The following is a 20677-nucleotide window of genomic DNA, read 5'->3' on the forward strand; positions in this document are numbered from 1 at the left end:
AAAAAAAAAAAAAAAAAAAAAAAAAAAAAAAAAAAAAAAAAAAGATGTCAATCCCGGCCAAGCACGGTGGCTCATGCCTGTAATCCCAGCACTTTGGGAGGCCGAGGCAGGTGGATCACTTGAGGTCAGGAGTTCAAGACCAGCCTAGCCAACATGGTAAAACCCTGCCTCTACTAAAAGAAAAATACAAAAATTAGCTGGGCATGGTGGCACATGCCTGTAATCCCAGCTACTTGGGAGGCTGAGGCAAGGGAATCGCTTGAACCCAGGAGGTGGAGGTTGCAGTGAGCCAAGATTGCACCACTGCACTCCAGCCTGAGCAACAGAGCAAGGCTCCATTAAAAAAAAAATGTCAATCCCAAAGTGATCCAGATGGTGGAATTATAGAAGACTTTAAAGCATCTACTATAACTATGATCCATGAGGTCAAAGTAAACACATTTGAATGGATGGAAATGATGTGAAATGAATGGAAAAATAGGATGTCTCTGCAGAGAAACAGAGACTATTTTAAAAAGACCTCAAGGGACTGGAGAAACAAGAACAAACTAAACCCAAACTCAGTGGAATAAATAACAAAGATCAGAGCAGAACTAAATGAAATTGAAACAAACAAACACAGAAAGATAAAAAATGAAACAAAAAGCTGGTTCTTTGAAAAGATAAAGAAAATTTATAGACTGTTAGTGAGATTAACCAAGAAAAAGAAGAGAGAAGTTCCAAATAAGCTCAATTAGAAATGAAACTGGAGACATTACAACCAATACCACAGAAATACAAAAGATCTTTCAAGGCTGCTATGAATACCTTTACGTGCACAAACTAGAAACTCTAGAGGAAATGGATAAATTCCCGGAAACGTACAACCCTCCTAGGTTAAATCAGAAAGAAACAGAAACCCTGAACAGACCAATAACAAGCAGCAAGATTGAATTAGTAATTTAAAAAATTGCCAACAACAAAAAAGTCCCAGACCAGATGGATTCACAGCAAAGAATTGGTACCAATCCTACTGAAACTATTCCAAAAGATAGAGAAAGAAGGAATCCTCCCTAAATCGTCTAAAAGCCAGTATTAAACTAATAATAAACCCAAGAAAGGATACAACAAAAAAAGAAAACTATGGACCAATATCTCTGATGAACACAGATGCAAAAATCTTTGACAAAATACGTGCTAACGAAATCCAACAGCACATCAAAAAGATAACACATTATGAACAAGTGTATTTCATCCCAGGGATGCAGGGATGGTTTAACATATATAAGTCAATAAATACAATACATCACATAAACTGAATTAAGAACAAAAACCATATAATCATCTCAATCGATGAGAAATAGCATCTGATAAAATCCAGCACCGCTTTATTATAAAAACCCTCAACCAAATAGGCATAGAGGGGACATATCTTGAAGTAGTAAAAGCCATATATGACAAACCCACAGCCAACATCATATTGAATGGGGGAAAGTTGACAGCATTACCCCTGGGAACTGGAACAAGACAAGGATGCCCACTTTCACCACTTCTATTCAGCATAGTACTGGAAGTCCCTGCCAGAACAATCAGACAAGACAAAGAAATAAAGTCCATCCAAACTGGAAAAGAGGAAGTCAAACTGTTGCTGTTTGCGGATAATACAATTGTATACTAGAAAATCCTAACGACTCCTGCAAAAAGCTCCTAGATCTGATAAACAGTTTCAGTAAAGTCTCAGGTTAAAAAAACCAATGTACACAAATTAGTAGCCTAGCTACACACCAACAACGACCAAGCTGAGAACCAAATCAAAACTCAATCCCTTATACAATAGCTGCAAAAATAAATAAATAAATAAATAAAATACCTAAGAATATACTTAACCAAGGAGGTGAAAGATCTCTACAAGGAAAACTACAAAACACTGGTCAAAGAAATGACACAAGCAAATGGAAACACATTCCATGCTCATGGATGGGAATAATCAATATTGTGAAAATGACCATTCTGCCCAAAGCAGTCTACAGATTCAATGAATTCTCATCCAAATACCGGTATCATTCTTCACAGAACTAGAAAAATAATTCCTAAAATTCATATGGAACCAAAAAAGAGCCCATATAATCAAGCAAGTCTAAGCAAACAGAACAAATCTGGAGGCATCACACTACCCAACTTCAAATTATACTACAAGTCTATAGTTACCAAAACAGCATGGTACTGGTATAAAAATAAGCATGTAGACCAATGGAATAGAATAGAGGGCCCAGAAATAAAGTCAAATACTTAAAGCCAATTGATCTTCAACAAAGCATACAGAAACATACATTGGGGAAATGATACCCTATTCAATAAATGGTGCTGGGAAAACTGGTAAGCCACATGTAGAAGATGAAACTGGATCCCTATCTCTCACCTCATATAAAAATCAACTCAAAATGGATCAAAGACTTACATCTAAGACCTGAAACCATAAAATTCTAAAAAATAACATTGGAAAACTCTTCTGGACATTGACTTAGGCAAAGAATTCATGACTAAGACCCCAAAAGCAAATGCAACCAAACCAAAAATTAAAAATGGGACCTAATTAAACTAAAAAGCTTCTGCACAGCAAAGTAATCAGGAGAGTAAACAGACAATCCACAGAATGGGAGAAAATATTTGAAGACTATGCATCCGATAAAGGACCAGTATCCAGAATCTACAAGAAACTCAAACAAATCAGCAAGAAAAAACAAACAAACAAAAATAATCCCATCAAAAAGTCAGCAAAGGATATGAGCAGACATTTCTCAAAAGAAGGTATACAAACAGCCAACAAACATAAGAAAAAATGCCCAACATCACTAATCATCAGGAAAATGCAAATTAAAACCACAACGAGATGCTTAAAACCACAATGAGATGCTTCCTTACTCCTGCAAGAATGGCCATAACTTAAAAGTCAAAAAACGATAGCTGTTGGCATGGATGTGGTAAAAAGGGAACACTTTTACATTGCTGGTGGGAATGTAAATTATTACAACCACTACAGAAAGCAGCATGGAGATTCCTGAAAGAACTAAAAGTAAAACTACCAATCAATCCAGCAATCCCACTACTGGGTAACCACCCAAAGCAAAATAAGTCATTATATGAAAAGACATACACACACACGTTTATAGCAGCACAATTTGTAGTTGCAAAGATATGGAACCAACCTAAGCGCCCATCAGCCAACAAGTGGATAAACAAAATGTGCTATATATACACCATGGAATACTCTTCAGCCATAAAAAGGAATGAAATAATATCTTTTGAAGCAACTTGGATGGAGCTGGAGGCTATTATTCTAAGTGAAGTAGTTTAGGAATGCAAAACCAAATATCCTATGTTCTCACTTATAAGTGAAAGCTAAGCTATGAGGATGCAAAAGCATAAGAGTGATATAATGGACTTTGGGGACTCCAATGGGTAGGTTGAGAGAGGGGTGAGGGATAAAAGAGTACATAACAGGTACAGTATATGCTGCTCAGGTGACAGATGCACTAAAATCTCAGAAATCACTACTGAAGAATTTATCCATGGAACCAAAAACCACCTGTATCCCCAAAACTATTAAAATAATAATAATAATAAATTGCAAAGGAAAATAAAGTTCAAACTTCAAAGAATTTAAAAATTTTAAAAAGAACCAAATAGACATTTTAGAACTTACACATATATATCTAAAATAAAACATTCACTGGATGGGCTCAATAGCATAGTGGGCAGAGAAAAGACTCAGTGAACTTGAAGGTAGGTCAAGATAAATTATCCAATCTGAAGAACAAGAGAGAAAAGAGACGTGCGGGGTTGCGGGGGGGCGGTAGGCATGGAGAGAACAGCTCTGCAGAGATCTTGGAACACTATCAAAAGGCTTAGCACCACAGTATTGGAAAACAGAAGGAGACATGAAATCGATCAGTGCACAAAAAAGCATTTAAAGAGATAACTTAAAATTTTCCAAATTTGGTGAAAGACATTTTTCTATTAAAGAAGCCTTGGTGAAACTCAAACAGGATCAACTCAAATATGGCAACAACAAATTTGGCAGAGGTGAAACATTTGGTTAGCGTTGTCTCTCTAATTTGTCTATTTTGGAAAATACATATCACATTCTCCTCAGGAAATGGTAGTCTTGTCATTACTTAAAACCCATTGTACAGATTATATAACTTGGCCTGCCTTCCCTTCTGCTTCAGATGATGTAAACATGACCAGTGTCTTACACGCTCAGGCATATGAAACATAACTTAGTATCATTTGTCACTCATTGTTCTTTCTTTCATAAAAATTATCACTACTATCTTTTACCTGTCAGTGAACAGTTACTTAGCAACTACAAATCACTTTTCAATTTAGAAGCTTTACTGAACCTTGTGTATCTTCAGCCTTGGAAATTTTGTCACTGATGAGATTTCCATTAGCCCTTCTGGCAAATTCATCTGAAAATGCCTGAAATATAAACATAGCGTTGATCATTACACTCCTCTGTAGACGAATAAATTGGAATCATCAGGGTGTTTGGTCCTGCATGCATACATACATATTTGGGAGATAAACATTATCAAGCAGTATTATTTAATTTCATTGCAGATCTTGAAAGTTATGAAAACAACACATGATTCTGCTTCTATAAATGTGTCTAATGAAAATAAAGATGTGGACAAAGATATAAATACAAGGATATTCACTATAGTGCCATTCATAATAGAGAAAAAAACAGTTAAAAATTCAACAGGAAAAAAGTTAAATAAATGTTGCTGTATCCATGTGTTGGATTATTTAGTAGCCATTAAAAATAGATTTTCAAAGAATTTTTTATTTTTTAATAAATGAGATCTCGCTGTGATGCCCAGGCTGGAGTGTCACCCAGGCTGAAGTGCTAGAGGCGTTCATTGCAGCCTCGACCTCCTGGGCTTAAGCAATTCTCCCACCTCAGCCTCCCAAGTAGTTGGGACTATAGGCATGGCACCACACCCAGCTAAGTATTTTTTGTTTGTTTGTTTGTTTGTTTGTTTTTGTTTTGTAGAAACAGGATCTCCCTATGTTGCTCAAGCTGGTCTTGAACTTCTGGCCTCAAGTGATCCTCCTGCCTTGGCCTCCCAAAGTGCAGGGATTAAAGGTGTGAGCCACTGTGCCCAGCCTCAAAGAAGATTTAATGAAATAGAAAATAAAAGCAAAGGATATTAAATAAAATAAGATATAATCACAATATTTATTTATTTATTTATTTATTTATTTATTTATTTAAGATGGAGTCTCATTCTGTCACCCAGACTGGAGTGTAGTGGCGCAATCTTGGCTCATTGCAACCTCTGCCTCCCAGGTTCAAGTGATTCTCCTGCCTCAGCCTACTTGGGAGGCCACCACACCCAGCTAATTTTTGTATTTTTAGTAGAGACAGGGTTTCACCATGTTAGCCAGGCTAGTGTCCTGACCTCAGGTGATCTGCCTGCCTTGGCCTCCCAAGGTGCTGGGATTACAGGCATGAGCCACCGCTTTCAGCCAATCCCACTTTTAAAAGTACATATGTAAAAAAGCAGGCTGGAATAAAATCCAACTAAAGAATTTATGCATTTTGCATTGTTCAAAGTTTCTACAATGAACATGAATTACCATAATAGTCAGTCAAAGCAAATAACTTGCCAATTGTAAGAACTACAATGTTAAGAGAATGACCATCACAAGGTCCCAAACACTTCCATTTTTTATTTCCTATTTGTACCAAAAGAGGAGGGGCTGGGGAGTCATGATTTTTGGAGCAAGTAGCTGGTGTGTGTATTCTAGTGTTAATAAACCTGTGAATTTCTTTTTTTTTTTTTCTTTTGCCTGTTGGTGACCCTCCAAAATCATCATTTTCTTCCTCCTTGTAAACAAGCAACAGATAATTTTGTTGGAAAAAAAAATCAAGTAACATCTTGGCTAAAGACAGATGCAATAATGGGAGAAGGACCCAGAGAGAGGGTAGAACAAAGATCTCAGACTCACAGCCCTCCAGGAGCCAGGCAGGTAAGGCACATGGGTAAAGGTAGACTGATTTGACTGTGGAGAACTAGAGAACACCTGCCACTCAGACATGGAAAACTTCCTGTTCCAAGCAGGAAGCCATGTTTAATGTGCCAGAAGTTTTTAAGTTTTAGGTCATAGTGGATATCTAGAGTTTTATGTAAAATTTTGATTTTAAATGTTAGCAACTGATTGAATTTTTTTTTTTAATAATCTAAATAAAGCACATCTAGAGGCCATGTTCAAAGCACAGGACTGCGGCTTTGCAACCTCTGTGACAGTCTCCATCTATAAACATCTCAATAGGCTTTGCTGATTTTTTGTGTGTGAAAATGTAACCAAAGTTTAACTGTCTTTAAGAGTCTAAAGAGAAAAAGTGTAACAGACACACATAGAGAATTTCAGATGGTACTAAAGGTATCTGTATAGACTAACTCTTTTTACAGAGTATTTGCAAAATACTCAGTCTTTAGGAAAGAAAATGAATGCTGAGGTTGCATGAAAAAGAGTGGTATTTAAAGGTTCAGGTCTGTGTCACAGAACTCATGCTGTATTCAATCACCCGTTCATTCAAAAACAGCACTTCATGCCTCTCATTTAGTTCATTTTGTGTATATAAATCTTAGCTCTAAAGTAATTGTGATTTATAGGAGGGAAAGTATGTGCTATTCCTATTCGTCCTGTTCCACGATCCATATCACCTTGCACAATGCAAGTCATAGGGAGATTATTTTAAAAGCTTCCGTTGCACAGAAGAGTAACTAATTATACAGGACAAGTAAATGGACCACATATTTTACTCAGGTGGTTGGCTGCCTGATTAGAATTTAGGTTAGATTTACTTGCTTCCAACGAACTTAAAGGTAGTATCTAGCATCACAGAAAATTAAGTGTTACCTAAAATTCAGATGGTCCAATGATCCACAGATATCTCTTGGGTTGCTGATTTTAATCTATTTGATCATTTTTTGTAATATCATGGGAGTTTTTCAAACATTGAATGTCATCTACTTTATTTGATTAAGTAAAGACTTGGACTGCAGGGATAATGGCTTAAATGCCTGTTGTGCTGCCATAATGCTGAGTCCAGTGCTCTCCCACAGCTGATGCTCAGTAAATGTAGCTGAATGATGAACTCATGACTGATGATGGTTCTGGTGTTTCTGGTCCCAACTCTCCTATCCACATGGGAATGTGCTAATCCATTCTAACCACACCTTCTGACATCTTCCTAGTGATAAGGCCACACTGTGCTTTCATACTCTGCATTAAAATTTCTATGTCCATATGGAGGGAAATCCTATAGTCAACTCCATTGCAATATGTGGGCCTTATTTGGATTCTGCTTCAAACACAAAGCTGTAAAAACAAAACACTTATGAGATAGTTGGAAATTTGAGAATTGATTTCATAATTGGTTAAATAAAGGAATTATTGTCCATTTATTTTAGATGTGATGCAGTATTGTGGTTATGTTACTTTTTTAAAAAGAAATGTTATTGTTTAAAATAAATATTGAATTGTTTATGGATAAAATGATATGTCTGGGATTTGCTTCAAAATAATATAGAAGGAAGGGAAATAAATGGAGATAGAGATTAAACATACTGGCCATAGGTTGATAACTGTTGAAGTTCAGTGATAGGTACAACGGACTTCATTATACTATTATGTCTACATTTGGATATGTTTGGAATTTTCCTGAATAGGAAGTTAAACTTTTTCTACATCTGTAACTTGTCTTAAAATTTGTTATGCTACAACTACAACTACAAGTATAAACTACTTCCTTACTTTCCTGTATGGGGAAATGAATGAAAAAAGCATCCTGTCAGAACAAAAAGACATTTGAAAAAACATTAGGTCTCAGTTACAAAATAATCAGAAATGAGTGGCACTGTACCTGAATATTTTCATGATCACTTGGGTGCAGCAGAAAGTGAACCTCTTGCAAAGTTTTCAGCTGATTCTTGCTACTAAATTTGAACACCTCTGAAATGATTAATTCAGCAAATATGGTTTTAGGAAATCCCAAGTTTCCTGTTCCTATTGCTGGAAATGCAATTGATTTTAAGGACAAGCTGTCAGTGATCTCCATACATTCTCTGATTATGTCTTCCATGATCTGAAATGCACAAAGCACATCCTTATACATCTTGTCTAGAAATGGGAGTTAGAACAAAAAGGACAAGAATTTAGCAACCTTGTGACCTCGAATACTCCTTTTTGCTTTCAATAGTGATTAAGGGCAATCAGAAGAGGAAAGAAAAATACAGGAGAAGGAAAGGAAAAGGAAAAGAGAATATGAGAGACTTAAACACATTCACAACGAAGGAAAGAAGCAAAGCAACTACTGTTCTTTTCTTTCATTCTCTTCCATTCTTCACATCCTTCTCTGGCTTTCTTCACTAAGCAAGTAATAATATTATGTTCAGTAACCCTTCCCTGAGCTCCAATAATTATTGAGCACAATAATTCATTTATATTATTAACTAGTCCTCAGGAGAAGTCAGCTACAGCTGAAAGAAATGGCCACATGATGGAATCTGCCAAAAGCGTGATTATTATGGAAGAGAAACAGACAAGGCCCAATCTATGTCCAATCAATATGCTACTAAAAGGAGAACCCAAAGGGCTACCCGACTTCCTAGAGAATTCAAAACCAGGGCCAACCTTGAGTGAAGATGTGCTACCATTTCTCCACTCCGGAGCTACCACGTGAAGCACACAGCGACAGTCCAGATTCCAGCTGTTGGTTTTGAGCACTGTGCCCACGCTGACAGCCATCCCTTGTCCAACTGTGTCCAATTCGTCCTGGAGCGCTGGTCCAGCTTTTTCCAAGAGGGCCTTAGAAAGAGGCCCTCTACTAAGCTCAAGATCAGAGGGAACAGAGTTGACAACAACATCCGTCTGAAAGACAAAACCAAAAATTTGTTTCAAATTTTAACAAAAAGCATTCATTGATGATTATTATATTTGAGCCACTGGGCTTGGCACAACGGGAGACAACTAAGATGATTAAGGTTTCAGTGATTTAAATATCAACACAAGACAAAGTGTTACTAAATACTTATTTCAGTGGCACTTAGGAACAAAAGAGAGCAGTCAAAAAGCAATCTATGAATGGTATGGCATCACTGGAGGAGTCCAGAGAAAGCTGTTTCAGTAACTAGTGAAGACACCATGGGCAATGTGGGGTTTGAGAAATGGGAAGAATTTCAGCAGGCAGAGCGAGACAGAGAGCAGCATGAACATAGGCATGGTGGGTTGTGAGCTGTGAACAGATTAATTTGATCTGAGAGAGCTTCTGCAGCAAAATGGTACACTCCAGGCTAGAAATGTTACACTGGGGGTAGACTGGGGGGCCCACCTTGAGTGCCAAGACATCTGGACTCCCTGACAGGCAGGGAGCAGCCCTGGAAGCTTTTTCATCAGTGAATGTGAGCAGATTAGAGAGGTCAAGAGAACAGAGAAGAGGGAATGTAGCCAAGTGATTTTCAAAGCTGGCCTGCCTGGGTCACTAAGGAGTAATGCAGAGCAGTTATTGCAGTCATGGAAGCTACGCATCTATGGGAGTGAAAGAAAAGCAAAGTATGACTTTTTTTAAGAGAGAAGGTCTTGCTCTGTCACCCAGGCTGGAGGGCAGTGGCGTGATCATAGTTCACTGCAGCCTTAAACTCCTAGGGTTCAAGTGATCCTCCCACCTCAGCATTCCGAGTAGTTAGGACTACAGGTATGAGCCACCATGCCTAGTTGGGAAAGAATGTCGTGACATTTGGTGTCAAAAGGGACAAGGAATGAAATTCATTCCCATTTCTGATGCTTGGTCAAAAGAGTTGATTTTAAAATGAGACACAAAATTATTTTTAACATTTTGAAACAGTGCAATGGTTAAGAGTCTGAACAAATTCCAATCCTGGCTCTACCATTTGCTAGTTGGGGGATGTGGGCAAATTACTTAACCCCTTTAAGTCTCACTCTCTCATCTGTGAAGTGAAAAGAATAATAATCCTAGAATCTGCTGCATGGCAGTGAATGAGAAAATGCATGTCAAAACAGCACAGTGCAGGCTGGGCATGATGGCTTACGCCTCTAATTCCAGCACTTTGGGAGGCCGAGGCAGGTGGATCACCTGAGGTCAGGAGTTAGATATCAGCCTGGCCAACAAGGAGAAACCCCATCCCTACTAAAAATACAAAAATTAGCTGGGTGTGGTGGCGGGGACCTGTAGTCCCAGCTACTCGGGAGGCTAAGGCAGGAGAGTCACTTGAACCCGGGAGGCAGATGTTGCAGTGAGTTGAGACTGTGCCACTGCACTCCAGCCTAAGTGACACAGCAAGATTCCATCTCAAAATAAATAAAAAAAATAAACAAACAAACAACAACAACAGCAACAAAACCCAACACAAGGCTCGGTACATAGTAACAACCAATATTAGCTATGGTTCTTGTAGTTATTACTTAAGCTTACGGTAAGTAAAAATCTGTTTAAAATCTTCCAGTTCAGCACTTTAAACTAAAACAAAAAATATTTTAAACAAAGTAACAACTCAAAAAAGAAAGATGGCACATAGAAGAAAGTATTTGCAAATCATATATCTGATAAGGGACTTATATCCAAACTAGAGAAAAAATACTTAGTAATAAAAAGACAAATAACCCAAATGAAAAAGAGAAAATATAAGCCAGGTACTTTGGCTCACACCTGTAATCCCAGCACTTCAGGAGGTCAAGGAGGGAGAATCACTTGAGGCCAGAAGTTCAATGTTACGGTAAGATATGATCATGCCACTGTCCTCCAGCTTGGGTAACGGAGCAAGACCCTGTCTCTAAAAATAATTAACTAACTAATTACAAGTGGGCAAAGGATCCACATGGACATTTCTCTAAGGAAGATATACACATTGTCAAAAAGTACATGAAAAGATGTTCAACATCATTAGTCATTATGGAAATTCAAATCAAAACCATAGTGAGATGTGACTTCACACTCACTAGGATGGCTATAATCAGAAAGAAGATAATAACAAGTGTCGACAAGGAGGTGGAGAAATTGGAACTGTCAATGTTGCTGACAGGAATGTAAAACAGTGCAGCTGCTTTGGGAAATGATCTAGCAGTTCCTCAGATGGTCAAACACAGAGTTACCATATGACCCAGCCATTCCACTCCTAGGTATATACCCAAGAGAACTGAAAACACATGTTCATACAAAAACTGGTATACAAATGTTCATAGCAGAATTATTCATGGAAGTCAAACAGTGGAAACAATCCAAATGTTCATCAACTGAAGAATGGATAAATAAAATGTGATCTATCCATACAATGGAGTATTATTCAGCCATAAAATGGAAGTAAGTTCTGATACATGGTACAACATCGATAAACCTTGAAAACATTCTGCTAAATGAAAGAAGTCAGTCAGACAACCACAAATTGTATGATTCCACTTATATTAAATTTCCAGAATAAGTGAATCTATAGAAACAGGAAGTAGATTAGTGGTTGCTTAGGGCTGGGGAGGTGGGTGAACGGAATGGGGAGTGACTGCTAATGGGCACAGGGTTTCTTTCTGGAATGAAGAGAATGTTCTAAAATTAGATTGTGGTAATGATTGCATACTTCAGTGAATATACTAAAAGCCACTGAATTGCACATTGTAAACAGGTATGGTATGTGAATTATATCTCAACAAAGCTGTTTAAACAAAAAGGATGGTGATTGAGTGTGACTGTTAAGCAATTTTCAGCTTTTCTCAAGATAGTTGTGATGTAGAAATATGCTGAAACAGCAAATATATTCAGGTTAATATAGTTTCAATTGTGTCACCTTTTATCACATTATATTGGACACTAGATGGATGCTTAGATATACTTTTTCTTTTAAACAATTCAAAGCAAAACATTTGGCAAGTTTATTAAATTTTGTTCATTTCACTTAATATCATGTAAAGCACATATTCAACTGTATTTTGTTTAAAGATGATGAAGATAAGTAACACCCAGTGCTGGTAATTTAGGACTTTGGTCTTGGTCTTTGAATAAAACACTCAGACTTGATGAAACTTTCATTGTATCGTGATGTCTGTTTTCTTTTATATATATTGTGCTAATTGATCTTCCTTTTAAAAAGTGGGGCAAAAAACAGCCCAGCAGCATTCTTGGGTGGCAGGAAGGGCATTCACCCAGCTCTGGGTCCCAGGGTCCCTCTGGCAGCCCCGAGCACATTCACTCCACGCCAGCAGAGGAAGGTTGAGGCAAATATCCACTGGAAGACACAACTATGGTCATGCCAGTTAAGACAGTAAGGAAAAACGTTTCTGTTGGTTGGGAAATAAGTGCTGCCCGGCATCTGCCCCTCACTGCTCCCACCATCTCCACCCTGACTCCCCTTCCAGGACTCCCCCAGATCTTCCAAGTAAAGAAGTAGTGCCTGGCACAGTAGGAGGCTTCAGACCCTGGGCAGATGGCTGCTGTTCTGATTCGTTAGACCCTATGTTGCTAAATAAGGTGGTTCATGCCTGTAATCCCAGCACTTTGGGAGGCTGAGGCGGGCAGATCACCTGAGGTCAGGAGTTGAAGACCAGCCTGGCCAACATGGTGAAACCCCATCTTTATTAAAAAAAAAAAAAAAAATTACAAAAATTAGCCGGACATGGTGGCACGCGCCTGTAGTCCCAGCTACTAGGGAGGCTGAGGTGGGAGAATCACTTGAACCCGGGAGGTGGAGGTTGCAGTGAGCCGAGATGGTGCCACTGCACTCCAGTCTGGATGACAGAGCGAGATCCTGCCTCAAAAAAAAATAAAAATAAAAATAAACATTTTAGCCCCCCCGCCGCCGCCATGCCCCTACAGCCTACAAGAATTGTCCCCACATAACGCCTGGCACCTGTAACTTCCTCAGGTCCACTTTTCACTTCCTCACTGGTGTTGGGCGCTGATGGTCCTTCAGACTCTGGCCCCAAGCTCGCTCTTGCTCAGCATCATTGACAAGATTCCTGTCCTCTGCATACCCTATGCTCTGATTGCTCTGTATCTGCTGTCAGTAAATTAGGAAATTAGTCTTAGATTTACCAAAACGTGGCAGGTGTAAAATATAGAGAATTGTCTAAATGTGTGATATTATGGATTTCTACAACTACTGGAAACCTAGAAATCTGACCTCTACACACTTTCAGTTCTCACAAATAATTGGCCGATCTCTATTAGTAAATGATTTGGTAAGGAGCCCAGTTACCTAAGGAAAATTGTTAAAAGGTGGGCGTGGAGGGCATGGGATTCTCTGCCTTGATTCTCCCCTTGGTCCTTATTTTTCTTCAGCCCTGCATGAGAGTCGCTGACTAAGTGGAGTCACAGTGCCCTGGTGGTGTTCTGTAAAGGCAACACTCACCTTAGCATTCTGCACGCCTTCTTTCACCAGCAGCATCTGCAGGCCTCCCGGGGACACCAGACTTCCTTGTTTCCATGATGTTTTCCCAGGCCCTGCTGCTGCTGGTAAACTGGGCGGGGCAGCTGTATCTGGCAGGGTGGCTTTAAATACAGTTTTCACAGCTTCTGCAAAGGCCTCAACGGTCTTCTCAGATACATCAACAAGGTAGATTTCTTTCAAGTAGTGTCCATCCTTCTTGCGTTGGAAGTTTTCCTTGATGGCAGAAACAATGGTCTCCACGCATCGGCCTAAGGGAAAGCCAAAGACTCCAGAACTAATAGCTGGGATGGCTATGGATCGGTACTTGTATTTTTCGGCTAGACAGAGACTTTTTTGCACAGCTCTCCTTAATAGGTACACACACCTCGGGGCCTCATATCCGCTCCAGCGGGGCCCCACTGCATGGATCACGTGGTGGTAGGGCAGCTTTCCTGCCTTGGAGATGGCGGCATTGCCTGGTAGGAGTCTGCCCTCTCTCTTCACTATCTGGTCACAGTCGGCCTGGAGCTCAGGGCCAGCTGCTTTTGAGAGCGCAGCGGCCAGGCCACCATAATGCTTAAGGTCCTCATTAGATGCATTCACCACCACATCTACAGGAAGCTGTGCCAAGTCACCCTGCTGCACAATGAGCACGATGCCGGGGGCCAAGGCCGTCCGAGAGAAGCACTTCTGCCTAGAGGGGCTGCCTCCCTCCTTCACTTCTTCATTCTCCTGTAGTTCAATGTAACAACTAAACAACCGTTTGATCTCACGTTGATAAGACCATGCTTTTTCCCGGAAGAACATCTTGGCTCCTGGCTTATCAATATGGACACTTTTAACACAGACTGAATCCCGGGCTTGCTTGACGATGTCCATTGCCTTCAGTACTTCGGTCTTTGAGCCAGTTAGTAAAATGCCTTTTTGTTTGTTCTCAGGATTGAAACTTACCTGCACATTTGTCCTCTTTATCTTTGGCAAGAATAGCTTCTTTTCTGTCTTTAAATAGTCAATAACTAAGGAAAGCTTTACTTCAACCAGTCTCTCTATTTTCATGTTTTGTTCAATGAAGTTAAAAAGCAATGCATAGGTTTCATTTACTTCCTTTACACAGCCTGTAATGATGACTTCAGCTGTGGTTTCTGAAGATAACTCATTGATGATTACAGTGTTTGGGGAGGAATTTTGTTTCTTACGCAAATTATGAGTGAGCCCTTTCCAGTTCTTGCCATTAAGAACTTCTTTGTTCTCAACTTCAATGCGCTTATAATCTAAGGCACTGAGCATTTGCTTTTCAGCTTCTAACAGGGCTTCGGAAGAACAGCTGGTTAAGAGAACAGTTGTACCCTCTAGCTCATAAAGTGTAAGAATTTCCTGTGCTATGAAAAGATACTTAGAGAATTCTTTCCAATTTACCTGTTGCAAAAACTGAAAAATCTCAGGAGAAACCTGAATGTTTTTCTGAGCCATGGTGTACACCTTTTCCTGGATTGCACACTTGACTTTATACACATCTACACTAGGTCCTTTCAAGCACAAGTGTTGAGTGACTCCATCATAACAAATCTCTATCTCTGGGCACTCTGTGCGTAAGTGATCCAGTAGACTGCTGTGACACAAAAGAAAATACCTGCCTGGAGAAATGACCATTTTTTCCTTCAAACTCTGCTCTTCCCTTTTAATTTTTTGAGTAGTGCTTTCTATTAACTCCTTGACTTGTACCTCAATGCTTTGGACATCCTCTGATTTCCCTGCTAAGATTACCATTTCCTTAAGTGTATCAAACTCAATCAAAATCCTGTCATCTTTCACATCATTTTTTATGGTGTCCCACATTGTTGGATCCACTTTAATTGGGGTGACTCTATATTTAGACCTGATGCTAGAGAGTGCTGTGGAAGTATCTGCCTGCCACGTCTTGATTCTCGGTCTTCCTTCATTGACTAAGGTGGCTGCTGGTCTGATGGTAACTTTACCACTGAGTTGGGACCACGTGAGCTCACAGTGACAACGCCTCATTTCATCATTTATCTCCTCAATCAGGTGATTCTTTTTCTGTAAGAACTTCCATAAGGGAAGATCTAGTGACTCTTCAAATGGTGCTGGAAGCTTGATCAGAGGCTTCTCCTTTCCATACAAGGCTGTGCCCAGTGAGGCATAGTACGGGAACACAGAAAGTGGCATTTTATTGAAGTCGAGTTTTGTGGCCATGATGGTGTCTAACACTTAAAAGGAAAGAAAAAAAATAACGTAAGCCCAGGATGATATATGGCAAATAGAAACAAAACAAAATTTTCCTATTTTAGAGAAAAAAAAAAAAAATCTAATGTTTTCTAACAAAGGAAAGAAATAAAACAAAGTAAGACCAAGATGATATGTGGCAAAGAAAAACAAAACAAAATTTTCCCATTTTAGAGGAAAAAAATCTAATGTTGGTAGAATTGTGATATTACAGCATATTAAAAAGCAGCACTACTCTCAAAGTGCTCAAATAAAAACTGGTATGGGTTAGCAGTGCACAGGTGCACAGGTATCCCTTATTGAATGGAATAATTACTTTCTAGCCAAGATCCATCTATGTTGAAGTCCTGTTAATTAAATTCCATTTACTGTTTTCCTGATATTACTGACATATCACCATCATGTTAAGAAATATATGAGTTTGGTCACAAGCATGAGAGTAATGTTTGCCCTAGTATAAAAAATATTTTGGTGCTCAAAGTGAAGCTCACCTTAGTATTATGCTATTTGGTCTTCCTATACAGTCCTATAATTTTAGGCTTCAAAGTTGACTTAGATTAACATTAATACCTCGAAAAGGAGGAGCATAATAATAAATTATTATAGCTTAGCATGTGTCACACACTATTCTGAGTGCTTTACATATATTTAATTCATTTCATCCTCACAACAACCATTTGAGGTAGAGACATTATTATTATCACCCCTACTTACAAATGATAAAACTGAGGCTAGGGAAGGTTAGATAACTTGGATAGGGTTACATAGACTGCAGATAACTCAGCTAAGATTCAGTGTTTGTCAAACCCCAAAGCCCATCCTCTTGCCCCTCTACCAAACCCGAGTCATCATCACGGTCCTCTGAGAGCCCAGCCCCACAGACTATGATTCAGTGAGACCCACACCTCCTCCTGGCCCTGCTACAATCTACTTTTTCCACTTCACTGGAACACTCCCATGGGTGTGTTTGCATGTGTGTGCATGTGCACGCTCTTCTCTTCCAAGCCCCTCCTCATTTTGTGTAAGTTATTAGGCAGAGCATCTGCAGAAAGGGAATCAGAATGTGCTCCAATAACAACTTGGGTTAAAAGAGCAACCTTTGTGGAAAGCTGTTAAAGTAACTTCAGCTTGTGTGTGATTGGGTCCTAGAGCTGGTATCGAGCATGATGGAAAGACAGTGGCCTTCAGAGGCCCAAACATACAGCTTCAACTTCCCAATGTGGCCCTGTGGCAGCCCTAAGCCTGGGCAGTATTTGTGATTACCAACATACTGAGCACTGTCAGGCACAAGCACTTTGCTGATATTATTTCATTAACCTCACAGCACTCCTCTAAGGTAAGCAGTAATGTGAGTCCCATTTTACAGATAAGAACATAGAGGCTTAGGTGGGTTAAAGTAACTTGGCCAAGATTACAAAGCTAGTAAGCACCAAAGCCAGGAATCAAATTCAGGTCTGTCTGACCCAAGAACCATGGCAGATGTCATCTTAATATGTCTTCAAGTCTCCATCCTGCTTTGCTTGTCTGTAAGGACAAAGTTTATCTAACCATGCAGATTATTAATGGGATTGTGAGATACTGTAGCAGAAAAAACAGCCAAAGATCTTACAGACATAGGTGTTCAATGAAAATTCTCTTCCTTAAAAAATAAATCAGATTTTGTAAAGTTGAACCAAATAATTTTAGAGTAAAATGCCTAATTTTTTCCTCTCAAGAAATCTACATAAAACACAATATTGTGCAACAAATTCTCTTTTAAACCAAGCTCTATCTACCATCTGCCTCATTATTGGCAACCCATTGTGAATGGTGAACTATCCTATAAGAAAAATTAACGTTATAGGTAAACAGGAGATTTGGAAAAAGGAGAGAAGTTAGGGTATATGTTATGGGACCAGAATACCCAAGTTCAAATCCTGACTGTGTCACTAATTAGCTGCGTAATCTTGGGCAAGTTATTGGACCTTTCTGTGCTTCAGTTTCCTCATGTGTAAAACAGGGATTATAACAATCAAGATGCCCATAAGACAGACTGTCTGAGTGCACTTGGTAACACTCTGCGAAGCTGTGCAAATGTAAGTTATAATTAAAAGAAGGAGAAGCTAAGCTGGATGCAGTGGCTCATGCCTATAATCTCAGCAATTTAGGAGGCAAAGGAGGGAGTTTTGCTTGAGCCCAGGAGTTCAAGACCAGCCTGGGAAACATGGCGAAACCCCATCTCTCCTAAAAATACAATATATTAGCTGGATATGGTAGCATGCACCTGTAGTCCCACCTGTACTCTGGAGGCTGAGGTGGAAGGATCACCTGAGCCTGGGGAGGTTGAGGCTGCAGTGAGCCACAATCATGCCACTGTACTCCAGCCTGAGGGACAGTGAGACCTTGTCTCAAAATAAATAAATAATAAAATGAACATTAAAAAATAAAAAGAAGGAGAAGCTAGAGAACAAAAAAGAAAGTCAGTATATCACAGATTGTGGAGGACAGAGAATGAGTGAGTTTGGAGGAGGAGGTGTGGTCAAAAAAGTTAGATGGTACAAAGGGATCAGGGAGGAAGGGAACCTTTGAGAGGGCCCCATAGAGTTTACATGAATAGCTCTGGCAGAAAATAAACCTTCAGTAAATAGTACTTAATATTAGTTGTGTATGTGTAGAATAGCCCTTCTGAGGACAAACCCAACAGCCCCATGCCCTCAATGTTTGAAAACCCTGAAACTGTCAACTCTCACCACAAGCTGGGAGGTTAATTTCTAGGGTAGAGGATTTTATGTACCCCTCTCTCTCCCCGGGCCCAAGACCAGGCAGAAGGAGATTTGAATATGTGACAGAAGCTCCTCTTTGTCCCTTTGCCCAAGGAATAGTAGGTCTTTCATTCCGTTTTGATTCAAACCATACTTTTACCCAGTTTTCCCAACTCATAAAAATCGAATTGGGAAAAGGGAGGTTCCTTCAAGTACCCTGTTGAAACAATTTCTCTCAAGTGAGTGGCATACCACATTATCCTATGTCATGCCCCACCCTTATTAATCCCAGGCACAATTTTCCTTCTTTTCCTAAGAGGCCTGGCCCCCTAATTCCTTCTGCTCAGCCTTGACCTCTGAACACAAGTAGAACCTCCAAGCTGACCTTGTATATGCCTCAGAGAACTGGCAGTCTTTGTCACAAAACACTCACAAGTGTTTCTCTAAGGTTCAGCTGGACATGGTTTTCACAGGGTCACTCCAAACAATATTCCAGCAGGCATCCACTGGTCATGTGAAACCACTCCTGTCCATTTTTGAATGATGGTACAATAGGTAAAAGAAGTAGTGGTACTGTACAGGAACTCTATGAGTTGCTGAGTATTTCTTTACCTAACCTTGTTGTAATTAATTTGAGAGTTTCTATCAAGTGTGTGGCTAAAACACAGATCATCTCCTTTTTAATATAGTATTTCAAAGATCCCAAGAATGTATTTTTCAGTCCATCATAGGTAGAGACTCATGAAAGAATCTCCTTAAATCTTTCAAAAACTTGATGTTGCTTCTCTAAAGTCTGAATCACTGGCCTTATTAAGCATCATATCCCAGATGAACAGGATTATTTATTCAATTCCCAAAGAAATGCATAAATAAACAAATAAAACACATCAGAACTAAATTGATAACTGTTAAGCTCAGCTAAAAATGGCCTAGATTATGCGAAGTATGACAGGTTAATAAATATTACCTTTTCTGTCAAAAAATTCAATCAGAGCTGAACTCTCTTCAGGAAAATATTCAACATTGACAACTCTTCCCCCTCCACTATAGGGATTTTCAAAGAAAAGTTTTAAACTGTAGTCATCAGCACCAGGTGGCAGGTTTTCAACCCTGATTGTTTTTGTCACTTCCAGAAGTCTTGGAGAAAGCTGAAGTTGTTTAATTGAATGGTGCCTGGTACAATCATCAACAAATCTTACAGTATCTACAAACCAAATAAAAAGAAAGAAAATCAGTAAATTTTGATTGTATCTTTATGTTGTATAGAAGAAAATGTCTGGCTACTAATTGAGTTAAAAGGGAGAGCTAAGCACTCCATTTTTAGACACAAGATCTTAATACCTACATGAGAATTTACATAGCTAAAACGCTAAAACTCCCAGTCTCTGAGCGACACACACGCGAATGTCTTACCTCGATTGCTGCCACTGAGCTATGTCCCCACTTCCTGTCCCAGCCGTCACCAATCCTCCTGAGGGCTTTCCCTACAAATCTCATTTCACCCCTTTCTCAAGCCCTTCAATGGCTCCTCATTACCTGCAGGTATGAGTGTTGACACTCCTCAGCCAGATGTACAATGCCCTTGGTGATGTGACTCAAAACTAATTTCCAAGCATCACCTTTGGTTATTCCCTGCCATTCATTTTATTTTCCATGTTGCCACAAAAACTAGTCATTTTTTTTTTTTTTTAGTCATTATTTTTGTAAACCCCCTTCTCCTTTAAAGGGTCTTTGGGTATACAATTTCCTGCATTTGGAATGTTCTTCTCCAATTTTTTATCTTGATCCTATTCATCTTTCAGGACTCAACTGTCTCTTTGATAATAAGTATTGGCCGGGTGTGGTGGCTCATGCCTGTAATCTAAGCACTCTGGGAAGCCAAGGCAGGCAGATCACCTGAGATCAGGAGTTCAAGAAAAGCCTGGTCAACATAGTGAAACTCTGTCTCTACTAAAAATAAGAAAATTAGCCGGGCATGATTGTGCATGCCTGTAGTCCCAGGTACTCGGGAAGTTGAGGCAGGAGAATCACTTGAACCCGGGAGGCAGAGGCTGTAGTGAGCTGAGATCATGCTACTGCACTGCATTCCAGCATGGGCGACAGAGTGAGACTCTGTCTTAAAATAATAATAATAATAATAATAATAATAAGAAGAAGAAGAAGAAGAAGAAGAAGAAGAAGTATCGATGGTGGGCCCATGATGTGCCAGGCACTGTGCTAGGATCTGAGGATATGGAAATAAACATAACAAGTCTCTGCCAGTGCATCATC

At 39.4% G+C, this 20677-nt stretch overlaps 1 protein-coding gene across 1 annotated transcript in view; it reads right to left on the reverse strand.

The window, feature by feature from the left end:
* PARP14 (poly(ADP-ribose) polymerase family member 14) overlaps positions 1–20677 on the reverse strand; it is a 52245-nt gene that overhangs the window by 17993 nt on the left and 13575 nt on the right. The window contains exons 5-9 of the mRNA XM_017855357.1: positions 19374–19610; positions 13407–15649; positions 8689–8925; positions 7919–8140; positions 4383–4461 (exon numbers count right to left, since the gene is read on the reverse strand). Coding sequence (XP_017710846.1) covers positions 4383–4461; positions 7919–8140; positions 8689–8925; positions 13407–15649; positions 19374–19610 — 3018 coding nt within the window. The remainder of the gene's footprint in view (positions 1–4382; positions 4462–7918; positions 8141–8688; positions 8926–13406; positions 15650–19373; positions 19611–20677) is intronic.

The sequence above is a fragment of the Rhinopithecus bieti genome, unplaced genomic scaffold, assembly GCF_001698545.2.
Source record: "Rhinopithecus bieti isolate Rb0 unplaced genomic scaffold, ASM169854v2 scaffold_39586, whole genome shotgun sequence".
Classification (NCBI taxonomy): Eukaryota; Metazoa; Chordata; class Mammalia; order Primates; family Cercopithecidae; genus Rhinopithecus; species Rhinopithecus bieti.